This window comes from Lemur catta, chromosome 25 (genome assembly GCF_020740605.2).
Source record: "Lemur catta isolate mLemCat1 chromosome 25, mLemCat1.pri, whole genome shotgun sequence".
NCBI lineage: Eukaryota > Metazoa > Chordata > Mammalia > Primates > Lemuridae > Lemur > Lemur catta.
The window spans coordinates 6,351,512-6,364,384 of NC_059152.1; the positions used below are offsets into that span (position 1 = coordinate 6,351,512).

At 38.2% G+C, this 12,873-nt stretch overlaps 1 protein-coding gene across 1 annotated transcript in view; it reads right to left on the minus strand.

Annotated features, from left to right (window-relative positions):
• Positions 1–576: 576 nt before the first annotated feature.
• FMN2 (formin 2) overlaps positions 577–12,873 on the minus strand; it is a 222,729-nt gene continuing 210,432 nt past the window's right edge. Inside the window, 2 exon segments of the mRNA XM_045536998.1 lie at positions 577–1,479; positions 2,759–2,840. Coding sequence (XP_045392954.1) covers positions 1,453–1,479; positions 2,759–2,840 — 109 coding nt within the window. The 3' untranslated portion in view covers positions 577–1,452.

The window sequence follows — 12,873 nt, forward strand, 5'->3', positions numbered from 1 at the left end:
TTTTAGAAAAAAAAATTGTTGCAGTGCAAATTTTGGAGGATGAAAGCAATTAGTAGGTTATTAAAGTCATTCACAAGGGTTCTAAACAAGGACTTTCATGGAAGAGACAGACCAAAATGGACGCATCCCATCCACTGGGAGATGACTGAGATGTCAAGAAGGAGCTCAGGTTTCTGAATGGGTGGTGGCTTTGTTTACTGAGACAGATAACACAGAAGAATGAGCAGGCATGGACGGGCAAGATGACAAGCTGGGTTTGCACTTACACATGATGAATTTTAAGGTATGTTGAGACATCCAGTTGGAAAAGACCAGAAGGTCTTCTGGAGCTCAGGATAGAGATCCTAGTTCAAGATATAAAAAAGTATTTTTATCAGGATTTTTTTACTTAGGTATCATTAATGGGCTTTAAGCTCTTGAATCCCCAAAACCGTATGCATATTTTTTTCTGCATGTGAATATGCAGACTAACTTACTTTCCCTTCTTCCTTTGCCCTGGACCCATGTTAAACATGATGGCTGTATTTTACAAGTATCCTTGTGCAATATTCACATAACATACACAGAACTTTTTATTATTAACTATTTTTTATTAACTCATTTTATTTTCATAAAAATTAACATCCTAAAAAAATTGAAATAGAAACACTAAAAACAGTATTGCACATAGCGATCTTTGTTAAATGCCCTATTATTTCATTGAAGAATGGTAATATACACATTGGAAGCACTGAAGGGGGGTAGGAAGACTATAAAACAACACCAGGGAAAAACCACTACTGTTTCTTTGCACTTAAAACTCTGATTTCTGCCTATATTAAATAATTTATAGGAAAGAGTTCTTTTGCTGTATTTTTTTTTCTATTCATTACCTGACTTGTGAAAATGATAATCTTCTTTCACAAATATATAGTTATGGAGAGCAACCCAAGAGTTGGGAAAGAACTGATTATGATATATAAATGGTACTTAAATTGAAATAGAAAATTTATATGTAGATGTGAAATTGAAACAATTCACTAGAAGTAACATTTTACCCATGTATCTAAATGCAGTGACGTGGAGTACTGGTTGTCAGTAGAAAGGAAAATGTCTTTATCATGACAAGGAATATTCTCACAAAAGTAAATTTTAGGTTAATGTTTATAGCATGTTCAGAATTAGTGCAGATACTGCCTCTTATACATGCTGTTTTGGTCTATCGCCATAATACCATAAACTTTTACAAAAAGAAAAGGTGTCAAATTCTCCACTGGTCTAGTGTTTTTGTATTTTTATACGAATATACAGTAAACTTCAACAATTAGTGAACTGTCTAGAAAACACAAAGATTATGCAAGAGGCCAAGAAGAAAAATGATCAGAATTGCTGTAGTTTTCTTCCCACCCTCAGGGTCAGCTGAATTGTGTGAAAGTCGTTGCAATGACTCATTTTCACTCTGCTTTTCATTGTTCAGGTTTTCATGCTTATCTTTGCTTTCTGAAAAGAAATATACCAGATAAGAGTTATAGTTAGAGAGAAGAACTTTAGAGTACCCCAAAGAAGACCTTTTGATTTGGATCAAATTTTCTGAGAAAAGGTTAAAGATCCACAGACCCAGAAAGGGAAAAAATGTAAGTGGAATCTTTATCTTTTAGAATTTTCATCAAGACAAATCACCAAGTAGTTACATGAAAGAGTACCAACTCACCCTTTCTCATCCTCAATGTTACAAATACATAAATATGAAAACTGAACTGGCTGCTTCCTTTCATGATTAATGCTCTTCTGTCCTTATAACAGCACGGTAATGAGGTTAACTAATAAATAATTATTCCTCTTCATTCAATACAGTTTTAGAGTTGAACTTTTATCAGAAAAGAGCAGAAAGTATTACTTGTCACTAGATACGATTCATTTTGATACATAGAAACCAAAGGGAAAATAGCTTTTAAATGAAGACATAATTCCTAACATTTTCTAAATAGGGCTACTTAATCGTATCCCAACTTTGGTTATTTTAATGTCTTTTCCATTTAGACTATGTCAGACTAATCCAATTTAAAATGCTCCTATTTTAAAGCCTAACTTGGCTTTTCATTTGAAACAGCACCATTTACTTACACCGTGGTACTACATGATGATCTCTCAAAATGGTCAACAAAACATCTTCAGCATCAAAAGAGAAAACTTGTCATTTTACCAAGTCCTTCCCTCCCAGGGTGTACAACTTGGTATTTTATTTTAAGAAAGAAATGGGCATGAAGGAAACTTAGATGAGCTTGTTAAACTCAGACTATGGACAGAAAGCTGTCAAGCAGCCAGCTCCTTAGAGCCATCTGTGGATGTGAATAAGGTCCGTGCACCCTGTGCAAAGCATCGCGCTGCTCTTGGCATTTCCCATCATGTTTTAGATCCCAGTGAAGCTAATCCAATTATAACGGTCGCTCTGGGTTCAAATGTAGCCTGTGCCACGATTCGTGCATAATAAAGAAAGTGAAAGATGGCCTCCTGCCTGCCACCTGCCAACACGAACATAGCCACATAAATGGACACTCTTGGCAGATTTATCTTAAGTTTTGAATACTGAATATCGAATATTCTGGGTCTTATTAAAGGCATAAGGAATAGGAGATTCTTCAAGTCAGAAGCTCATTATTTATCCAAACTTGAGGAACATAATTAAAATATCATTATATGAGTTTGTATATAGCATGGAAACAGGGTTTAAAAGTCAAAGAAGATCACAAGTTAAAAACCAGTAAAGTTAAACACTTACAATTCCAGAGTCATGTCTTGGTTTTATCTTATAAAGTGATTTCCCCTTTTTCTGCCTACACACCTCTTCGGCTTCTTTTACTCTGAGAGGGGAAAAGACACATGTATTTAAACAAAAACCTACATAGATCACTACAATCCACCTTATAATAAGTGAGCAAGCCTCAACTCAATAAGAATTTGAATTACTGAAGAAAATAATAACAGACACATAGCAATGTTATCTGACATTTGATTTAAAAACCTAGACTGTTGGAGCTATATAGACTAACCTGTCTAGGGATTTTCAACTTGGAATGAAAGGATGATCAACTGGAACAGTATACAAATGCGCTAAAACTTCTATGCAGAGCATTATACATTTCATCTTATATAAAATGAATCTCCTATACAAGAAAGTAAAGAAATACCTCTTATTTTCAGGTTAGGGTACTGAGATTGACCCTATTAAATAAATAAGATTGGCATAGGACATAAATTAGAAGCATTAAAAGAATTAAATACAGAATATCATATAAAAATCCACATGCTTATTTAAAATTCAGATTCACTTTCTACACCATACACAACCATGCATGAAAGGCATTTGCAATGAATACTTGAGCAGTTTCTAAAAAATGAGCTTGTCAAGCATGGGAACCAATTATTTAATTGATAACAGAAAAGAAAGTGTGAGCAGTAATAACATTTTGACATTTCTTGTATTTCTTTATAAACATACATGCCAAGGAAAACAGTATTGCATTTACCAGAGGTACAGTTAAAAGAAGATGGTATTTGGAGACAAGTCCTGTATTAAGTTCCGGCCCTACTATTTGACATTGGTAATGTCCTTATACCCCTGAAGCTCAGTATTCTCTCAAATAGTGAAAGGGCTCAATTTATATGTTAAATTATTACCATTATTACTAGGTAGAGTTGTTGCAAAGATCGAATACAATTGTATTTTAAAAGTTCTTTATAAATTGCAAAATTCTATACATAGTTGTGACTGTTTTAATTAAACAAATAGAAGTCTGTAAACTGGGATTTTATTAATAAAAAAGGGAGCTATAAGAAGGAAAATAACTATTAAGTTAATTTATTTTTTGTTATTATAGACTTTTTTCCTTAGGAATTTTCTGGAGAAACCAAAAAGCCTATGGCTTGATCTCAAGACAACACATTTTACATAGACCTTGCAATCTAATTTCCTGAAAGAAATAAATTACAAATATATTTTCTTGAGCCCTGTGGCAAAATAGCTAATGATAGAATTCATCTATATAACTGAATCAACCTCTCTTTTTAAACAATAGAATGTGCAAACAGTCCACCATCGCAGCTACAAGATTGATGTTATAGTTTACATTAAGGCATGACGAATGAAAGTAATTCCTTTTGGACATAAAATGCCTGCTGGGTTGATGTTGTTAGTAATTCCAGAAAATGATGACAATTTAGAAGACACTCCATTGTTACCACTTTTATTACTTTCTACCCTAGCCATAAATTGCCTTTAATCCTTCCTCTAAACATTTGAAGACAAAAACATTTTCTTTATAACAAACCAAGGATTGCAGAGTTCCCATCTTCCTCTGAAATAGCTACCAGTAAATTTAAGTTGAAGTATTTGGATAGGGAATTAAGGAAACTTTTTTTCAGCACTTAGCCAAAATCCAGTAGATCCCCTCTTAAATTTACTTGGAGCTCTTTAAAAAGCATTTCGTGGCATTTTAAAAAATGTACTTCACAAGTATTTAGATCCTCAAAGCGTCTTAATTTTCTCCCTATCCTATTTATTTTGCTCTCCAAACACATTTTTGTAAGGATCACAGGAAGCCGAAGTATAATATAAACATATTTAATTTTACAGAAAAACACAGCCAGTCATTCCTTAAGGCAGAGATGATCAAAACTGAGAACATGCACCAAGCAGACCTCACGAGATCTTTGAGCTCATCCTTTCATTTGTCAATCATTTATGGAGCAGGAACTCCAGGTCGGGCACTGGGTGCAGCTCAATTTTATAAGGACAATTAAGTTCAATGTTTAATAGGAGAGAGACGCATATATAAACAAGCAAACAACAAAAGTACATGAAGGGCAACCACCTAGGTTTGTACAAGGTACAACTGCGTCCCACAGCAGGTTTCTGGGGTTGGTGGGCAGGGATTACTGAAATCTTTCTGGAACAAGTAGACAGCTGAGCCTTGTGAAACAGATGCATCTTAATTGTTCATAATTTCCTTGGAAAGGGCAGATGGACTGAGGCTGAAAGAAGAGGATTCCAACATGCATAATTGCATACATGTAAAGGTTGAGCGAGAGTCAAAGATGACCACACCGAGCTTCGTGAAGCAGGAACAGTTCTCCTTTCCGCTGCCAGAGGATCCCCACGCCACCCGGGGCAAAAGTCCAAACTGACTCTCCAGTTTATGCCTAAGTTTCTCATGCGTACAAGTGGCGTGAGTCGGCCATGTTATCCCAAGCACTTCCGGCTACACGCAAGCACTTCCGGCTACACGCACGGAAACGATTTTGGGGAGCTGGAACCTTGAACAGTTTCAGGAGAAGGTTAATGGAGAATTCGTTACACTGTAGCTCACCAGGCCCATTCTTACATATTCTGATCTAGGCCTTCTGGGATGCATCTGAAAGCGTCACCCAGCAGAATTTGTCGCACGTGGCCCGTGAGCGCCACTTTGAGAAACAGTGCCTGGAACTGAGGGATTAACCCGCCCTGAAGCCCCAGCTGAGCCTCCAGCCGGACCCGTGAGACGACAAGGCTTCCTCAGGCCTCTCTGCCCCGCCAGATCAAACCACGTCAACTTGGTCCCGTCAGCGCTTCGTGAGTTGCACCCAATCTAAGCTTCCCAGCAAATGCTGCTTCTTCCAAATGCCAATTTTATTTCAACAAAACTCTGACAACAAAAAATTTTTCCACACTTTAGGCAGGAAAAAAAGAATGTGTCCCTGGAGGTCGGATACATTGCCAGAGTTGGCAGAAATCAGAAAAATAATGAGGCAGAAGTCGGTACGGAGAGGGCCTGAGCCAGCCGTGCTATTCGCGCCCATCCTACTGGGGCTGTCCACTTGGGCTGTCCTGGCAGATTTCGTCAGCTGCAGTTTCGGGTCTGTTGAGTAACTGCTGGCGCATGTTCCATCCCCTTTCTCCCCTGCCTCACTCCTCATTCCGTGATGCCTAACATGCCTTGAACTGAGTAGAGAAAAAGATGGTCGTTTCACAACTAGGCATCAAAGATTTCCAAGTGCAAAGGTATGGTGGAGATAATGTTTGAAAGAAATAAAAATGACCAATATGTTCTGTTTGGGATGGAGGAGAGCATTAAAAAGGACAGCACTTCATTTGTAAAGAGAAAAAGCAATCACTGTGAAGAGAGAAGAGTATATTGAGAGAGCTGGGCTGAACACAGTCCCCAGGCTTCTAAATTTGGCCTGTCCTTGAGTTTAACCTCCAGTCTTGGAGTTGGTCTATGGATGTTGTGCAGAGACACAGCTCTCGTGCGTGATTCATGAAGATACATTTTTTTCTTTAACATGGTTACATTCACACAAAGGGGGATGGCAAGGCCATCTGTTAATCACGATTTTACCCTATTAGAGAACTAAAAAGGGGAGTAAAAATTTTAGGATGACATCTGGGATAGGCTTATTGTAACAGTTGCAGCTTCTAATTAGCAATCTAGATAACAGAAGGAAACTAGGAACAAAACCAAGTCATTATGATAGTGAAAAGAAACTTCATTCATCACTTTTAGTGATTTGGGGGAAAAACAAACAACCACACAGAAAGCAGAGACCAGAAAACAGGAAATGTAGCATTATCTTTTAGATGGAAGACATGGATACTAAATGGTAGATAATACCTATAAAATTTGAGGTTTATGGTAGTATTTTGCCATAATATTTTTTATTGTCTATGAAACTTCAGAAACAAAACCATGCTGAATAAATTTCAAAGGTATGTATTTATCTCTTCAATGGAGGACTAAGAGTAATCAAAGAACATGAGGCATTCTTTATCTTTCAAGGGAGAATTTAGTTATGGGAAGTAACCCATAGACATATGGAATCAGGCTTGGCAAACAGAGTAGGTGACCAATATGAGCAAAATAAATTTTACCCAAAAGCAAAATTTCCTTCTAGCAGTGCTCAAGAAAGAGACGCATGAATGAATGTGTGATTCCTAAATAATGCAAACTTGCCCCTTTTACAGACCCATTTTTGTACAACCAATTTTGAATAAAGTCCTTTTTTGAAACAAATTAAATTTTTCTCTTTCTTAAATAAAGGGAAAAATTTAACTTTTACTTGCTGGCCCATGTTCATTAGTGGACACATCTCTATTGCAATGTACTACAATGTAGGGCTACCCTTCAAGGCCTCTTAAGATATATAAGACAGTTTGCCCATACGCTGACCCAATACTATGTTGGTTTTGTGTATACTTTTTACATTTTCTGTTTCTGTGATCACTTCTCTCTAAAGCCAGCGTGTCTGCCTTATGCAGAAACTCTATCTCCTTTTAATAATTTCTATCTTCTTTAGTGGAGAAAACCAGATAACTAAGCTAATTTAAGTGGTGCCTCAGATTAGAGCAATAACATTCCATGTTTAGTTCTAGCTAAAGGAATAGAGTTTCTGGACTTGGAGCCAGTAATTTTAGCTATCACAGAGCTTCTTCCACTGCCCCACCCCAACTCCCACCTACTTGAGGGTTACAGCTGTGTTTGGGAGGGTAGGGAAGCCTAAAATCTGACTTACAGATAGGCAGGACATCACAGCTCTAAATTTCAAAGAGTCTAAGATTCTCAGATATTGTATACCTAGTCATATTCCACCATAGAACCTGCCTATCCAGCAGGTTGTCCTTACAGATAGAAAGTAACGCTGGAATGAATGTAAAACCTGAAATTCAAGCTTCTCAAGGTAAAGAAATGTGACATCATTAATTGGTAATGACAGAGTATGTGATGCTACAGAGAACCAAACACAGGAGAAGTGACACATTTGGTAAAGAATATGACTAGGAGCTGAAACTGCGTTCTGGGTTTTGGGCAAAAAAAATGACCAGATGAAAACAAAACATCTCTAAGTATTAAAGCTTAAGTTCAAATTTACTTAAAAAAAAATTCTTATACTAAATTTATCTTCTAAAAGATAAAGTTATAAATGTACCTAAAGAGAAGCTAAATAAATTTCAATACATTTATATAGATTTTTATTCCTTACATGCAAATATTCTAAGTGGTAACAGCTTCGTTTGGTTTCAGGGTATTAAGCATAAAATTAAGTTATTAAGCGAAGAAAATTTGAGTCCAAAAGAATTAGACTATTTTTCAGGTTTACAATGTCAGAGAAGACAGATGTGAGAGAAGAGAAAATACTTTTTAGCATAGGACTTGTTAAAACTAGTTTTAAATTCCCATTATCATTTTTATCTTGATATTTTTCAAAACCAATGAAAAGTTTCTCAAATATCGCCCTCACTATAACCGGGCTCATTTACACTAAAGGTTATTCCAAACAACGAGAGTGGTTTCTCATTTCTCTCCTAATAAAGATGTATTTTTCTCTCCACTGTCCCTCCCTAGCCCCAGACCCATTTATTGTCAGGCAAACATATACAAAAAGTTCAGCATGATTAAGTTTAAAAACAGTTCGTGAGATGAATAAGGGAGATACACTCTGGCAGAGCTACAGAGAAAAGAAACCAGACATCCCCGCAGCCTGCCCTGCAGGCAGAATAATCTTCATCTACCTCTGGGACCCAACGCCAAGCTGGCCACAGTCTTATCAAGAAAACAGATATGCTCTCATCATTCAATCGAATGAGAAACGGAGCCACTCTTCTGCCACTAAACATTAATAATTTGGTCTAAATAAGTATCTGTGGCAGACGGATTCATTTCCTGCTGGCTCCAACTTGGCTTGCTGGGAGTAGCCTGATTTCACCGCTGGAATCTACCAGCCTATGAGAGATTTGTGCAGCACAAAACTGGGATGTCACAGGTCTGAGGTCCTGACGGAGCAGAGATGGGTCTTCTAACAATAAACTAAGAGCAGATATAATTATCATCACTGCCATTTCACAATGTTCTGTGCTGAAACATAAAGCCATCATGTCTGCCAACAAATTTAAGTTTTTTTTTTTGTTTTGTTTTTTTTTAAAACCCAGAAGAGAAAGGAAAAAAAAAAAAAAAAAGAGAGACACACACACCCAGTCCAGGGAGGGAGAGGGGGAGAAGGAGAGACAGAGGCAACAGAGACTCCAGACAAAGGCTGGTTAGGATGTCAGCTTAAGAGCCGTGGGTCTCTCTCTCCAGGTAAAGACAGAAGCAGTATTAGATGCCTTACGGAATTAGAGGTGATTTGGGAAAGTTTATTCCTGGCTCTGTCTTCTGTCCTTTATAACCTCAATCTCTTTAAATACACACATACAAAACCACAAAACCTCTGAGACATACTGGAAACAAAATCAACCCAAAGTCATTTATTATCTCGAAGAAAAAGAACTTTCCTTGGGCACGCATTTCTGAATCTCATCGCTGAGAATCTCTGACTTTTTTCAGAGAAAACACTGCATTTGCATGCCACGTGGTTATGGACAGCAGTCACAATGAGCACAAGGTGACTCCCGACACAAAGAAAGCCATGCTTCAAAAAATCCTTTGCATTGCTTAGTCATGTACATTAAATGCAGAAGAACATTATGCCCAGCAGTCGAGGGGCCCAGCTCCCTGGGGCTCTGGGGCCAGCACAGACGCCTCACACACACACATATTATTCCACTAGCTTCACAGTAATACACAAAGCAAATCCGCCATTTCTATCAACAACAGGAGCTGAATTTTGAGGAATATTCATAGTCCAAAATCTAGGATTCTTTGATAATTAGATAGGCATGTTCCATGCTTGTGTTCCAGAAACCACAAGGGTATTCCTCCCATGAACATTAAGATGCAGATATTCTGTGTATTAGTGTTTCATGAAACAATTTTTTTGTGGGGGTATAATGGGGGAAAAGACATCAGAGGATCATTTATTTATAAGAAAGTATATTCAACCAATCAAATTAATTCCCTGTGGCCCCCATCTCTTTGGTGGCTGTCTAAGAGTCTATAAGATGCAGAACATTATAATTCTTGGTGAGCTACCTTGGAAATGGTGATCTTTCCCCCCCATAATTTTAGAATGGCTACAGAGAAGTAAAAGTGAGTATGGGTGAATGCTGGTTTTCCCTTGTTTTAAAACAAACAAAACAAATAAAATAAATCACACACACACAGATCATCATGCACATCTGCTCCTCTCTGGGTTTAATCACAAAGCTGTCAACACTTCCCTAATGGGCAAATCCGCCAGCAGCTTTCTAGTCTTCCCTCTGCACCACGCTAATGTCTCTGAAATGGTTAACTCATCCCTAAGTCTTTAAATCTCTGACCCTTCCGTCCTCAGGGAAATTCTGAGTTTTCCAACTATCTTTCTGGACATGCTTCCTTCATCTCTTTTGCTGCGTATTTATTAAACTTCCCCTCAAATGTTTTTTCTTTCTCCCCCAAGACTCTAGTCTGGATTCTATGGTATCAGTGGGAATCTCCACTTTGTAAATTGCAACTATCATTTCTACTCCAAAGACCTTTAAATTGAGGGCAACCATGAGGGCAAGCTTTGACCTTGTCCTCAAGCTCCAAGCCCTCGAGGATTGGAGGGGGACTGCTGCTCCCTCTCACCCACCTGGGCCTTGGTTAAGGGGATAACCATTCAAACCATTCATCCAGTTCCCTGATCAACCTCTGAATCCCTCCTCTCCCTCTTCACGACCCATCCATGCATTTGCAAAGAGTTAACAAGTTCTGTTAATTATTCCTCAGTAATGATTTTAAAATCTGTCCCAACCTCTCTAATTCCACTGTCCCTGATTGCTTTTCAAGCCCTGTCATGTCACCTGAACCACTGCCATACCCTGCAAACTGGCCTCCACGTGTAAAAGTCCCATCCATCCTGCACAAACACGGAAATCATCTCAGCCACTTACTCATTTGCCCAGGAAAAAAAAATGATTTAAGTTCCTCAGTGAGGAATGCAAGGCCATTTACAGTCTGGCTCCAGCTAACCTAATTTCCCCTGATTCTCCACAATGCTCCCTAGGCCCCCAACAACACAGAACCGCCCCCACTCCTGTGGGATCTCGTTGCTAAATCCGTTCCCCTGGGACTGCCCGTTCTCCTTTGCTTTTCCTGTGCTCCCCGCCATGAGGTCCTTCAAGTGAAGTTCAAAATTAGCGTCCTATAGGAAATGTGTCTGACCTTCCAGGCAGGCTTATTTACATAATCATCTATGCTTTCAGATAATTTTGTTCAGAGTTTTATTTTCAAGAGGACCTACAACTCTCTTTTTGCCTTGCTGAGTAGTATATTCCTTGAGCTGAGGGATCATGTATAGCCATCTTTATATTCCCAGGGCATAATATTGAAAATCACACAGGTATTTAAAGTTATTTACTAGATATTTGAAAAATAGCTGGCTCAATGAATGAATGATGATGCACAGGGAAATTGTGACCCAATTAGGAAAAAAAAAAAAAAAAACACGGATATATTTTGGCAAATAGCTTGGGCTTAGATCTCAATCTCTTGTTTTTTGGCCTCCTCCTTCCGGCAAACTCTTCAGCCCTGTCTGGATGTCCAAATCACATTTTGAGTAAACTACCCAGGACTTTATTTGACTTGACCTTTGAGTTTACTGATTTACTGTTATAATTCCATCTACAAATAACAATTTAGTTTGAGTGAATATACATGAAATTTAAAGTTATGAAATAATTTGGGGTATTCTACTTTCTTCCATCTTACAGAGAACTGAATTTTGTGTTCAATATATGATCATTAGGAGGCTGTAAGCCTTCAACATGAAATCATGTCAAACTGGCTTCACTAACCTCTTGGTGAGGGGAAAAGATAAATGACAGGGATGTAACATATCTTCATTTCAGTGAAGCATTTAAAGAATTTCTGAAGGGATGTCTGTGAACCAAACAGAGATGATGGCTACATGAGAGGATGCTTAGATGAATTTACAATGAGCAGATATGTAGATATGTTCAAAGAAGATAACAGGGTGTCTTTATATTCAGTTGTATTTCTTAAAGCATCACACTGAGGAAGGCTGAAAAATGATCAACTGATAAAATTTATACAGACGCTGTTTTAATCTGAGAAGAGGGAAAAGTATCCTAGTAATTGCAGATGTCCAAAAAAATATCCTTGCTATTTTTTCTCCTTGAAGAAAGTGAACATTTGCAGCGGGCCAGGGCTGTGTCAGAGAGACAGAGCATCTCATGTGCATCATCTCATTTAGCCAGCTGGTGACCAGACATGAGAGATGTCATCATCCTATTTTTGAGATGAGGAACCTGGGGCTCAGAGAGGTTCTTGAGGTCACATAAGAGAAGAATGAAGGAGAGAATCCAGATCTGGTTGACTTCAGAGTCTGTATCACCCTAGCACTAAAAAGGGAATCAAAGCCTGGGCTTAATGTCTGGCTATTAGTCTTGTAAAAATTATATTCTTACAATAGAAAGTAGATTGGAATAGATGACCTCCAATTTATTTCCTGGGTTCAATATCCTTTCCCCTTTTAGAGAGTGTCCATAGAATGAGCATCTTAAAGACACTATAATGTAAGCTCCTTGAAGGCAGATAGAACCTTCTCCCTCCATATGTGTGTCCCATGCCCAGCACAGTGCTTGGCGCATTATAACAGCAGCCAACACTCACCGAGACCTTACAGTGTGTGCCAGGTGCCCAGCTAAGAGGGCTTGCAGATATTAGCTCCCTTAAATCTCATAATAACCTCATAAGGTAGACAGTGTAGCATGATGCCCTTAACCACTCAACAGAGACTACTCTCGTGCATGTCACCTGTTCCCCCAAGATGCCAAATCCTCATCTTTCTCACCCTAGTACTCACAGTATTATGTATGATTCTTCCTGATGCTGTCCTACATCCAACTTTTACAGGTAAGGAAAATGAAACTTAAAATGGTCAAATTACTTGCTCAGGGTCATACACAGATTTGAGGCAGACTTGTAGTTCAAATACAGGCAAACA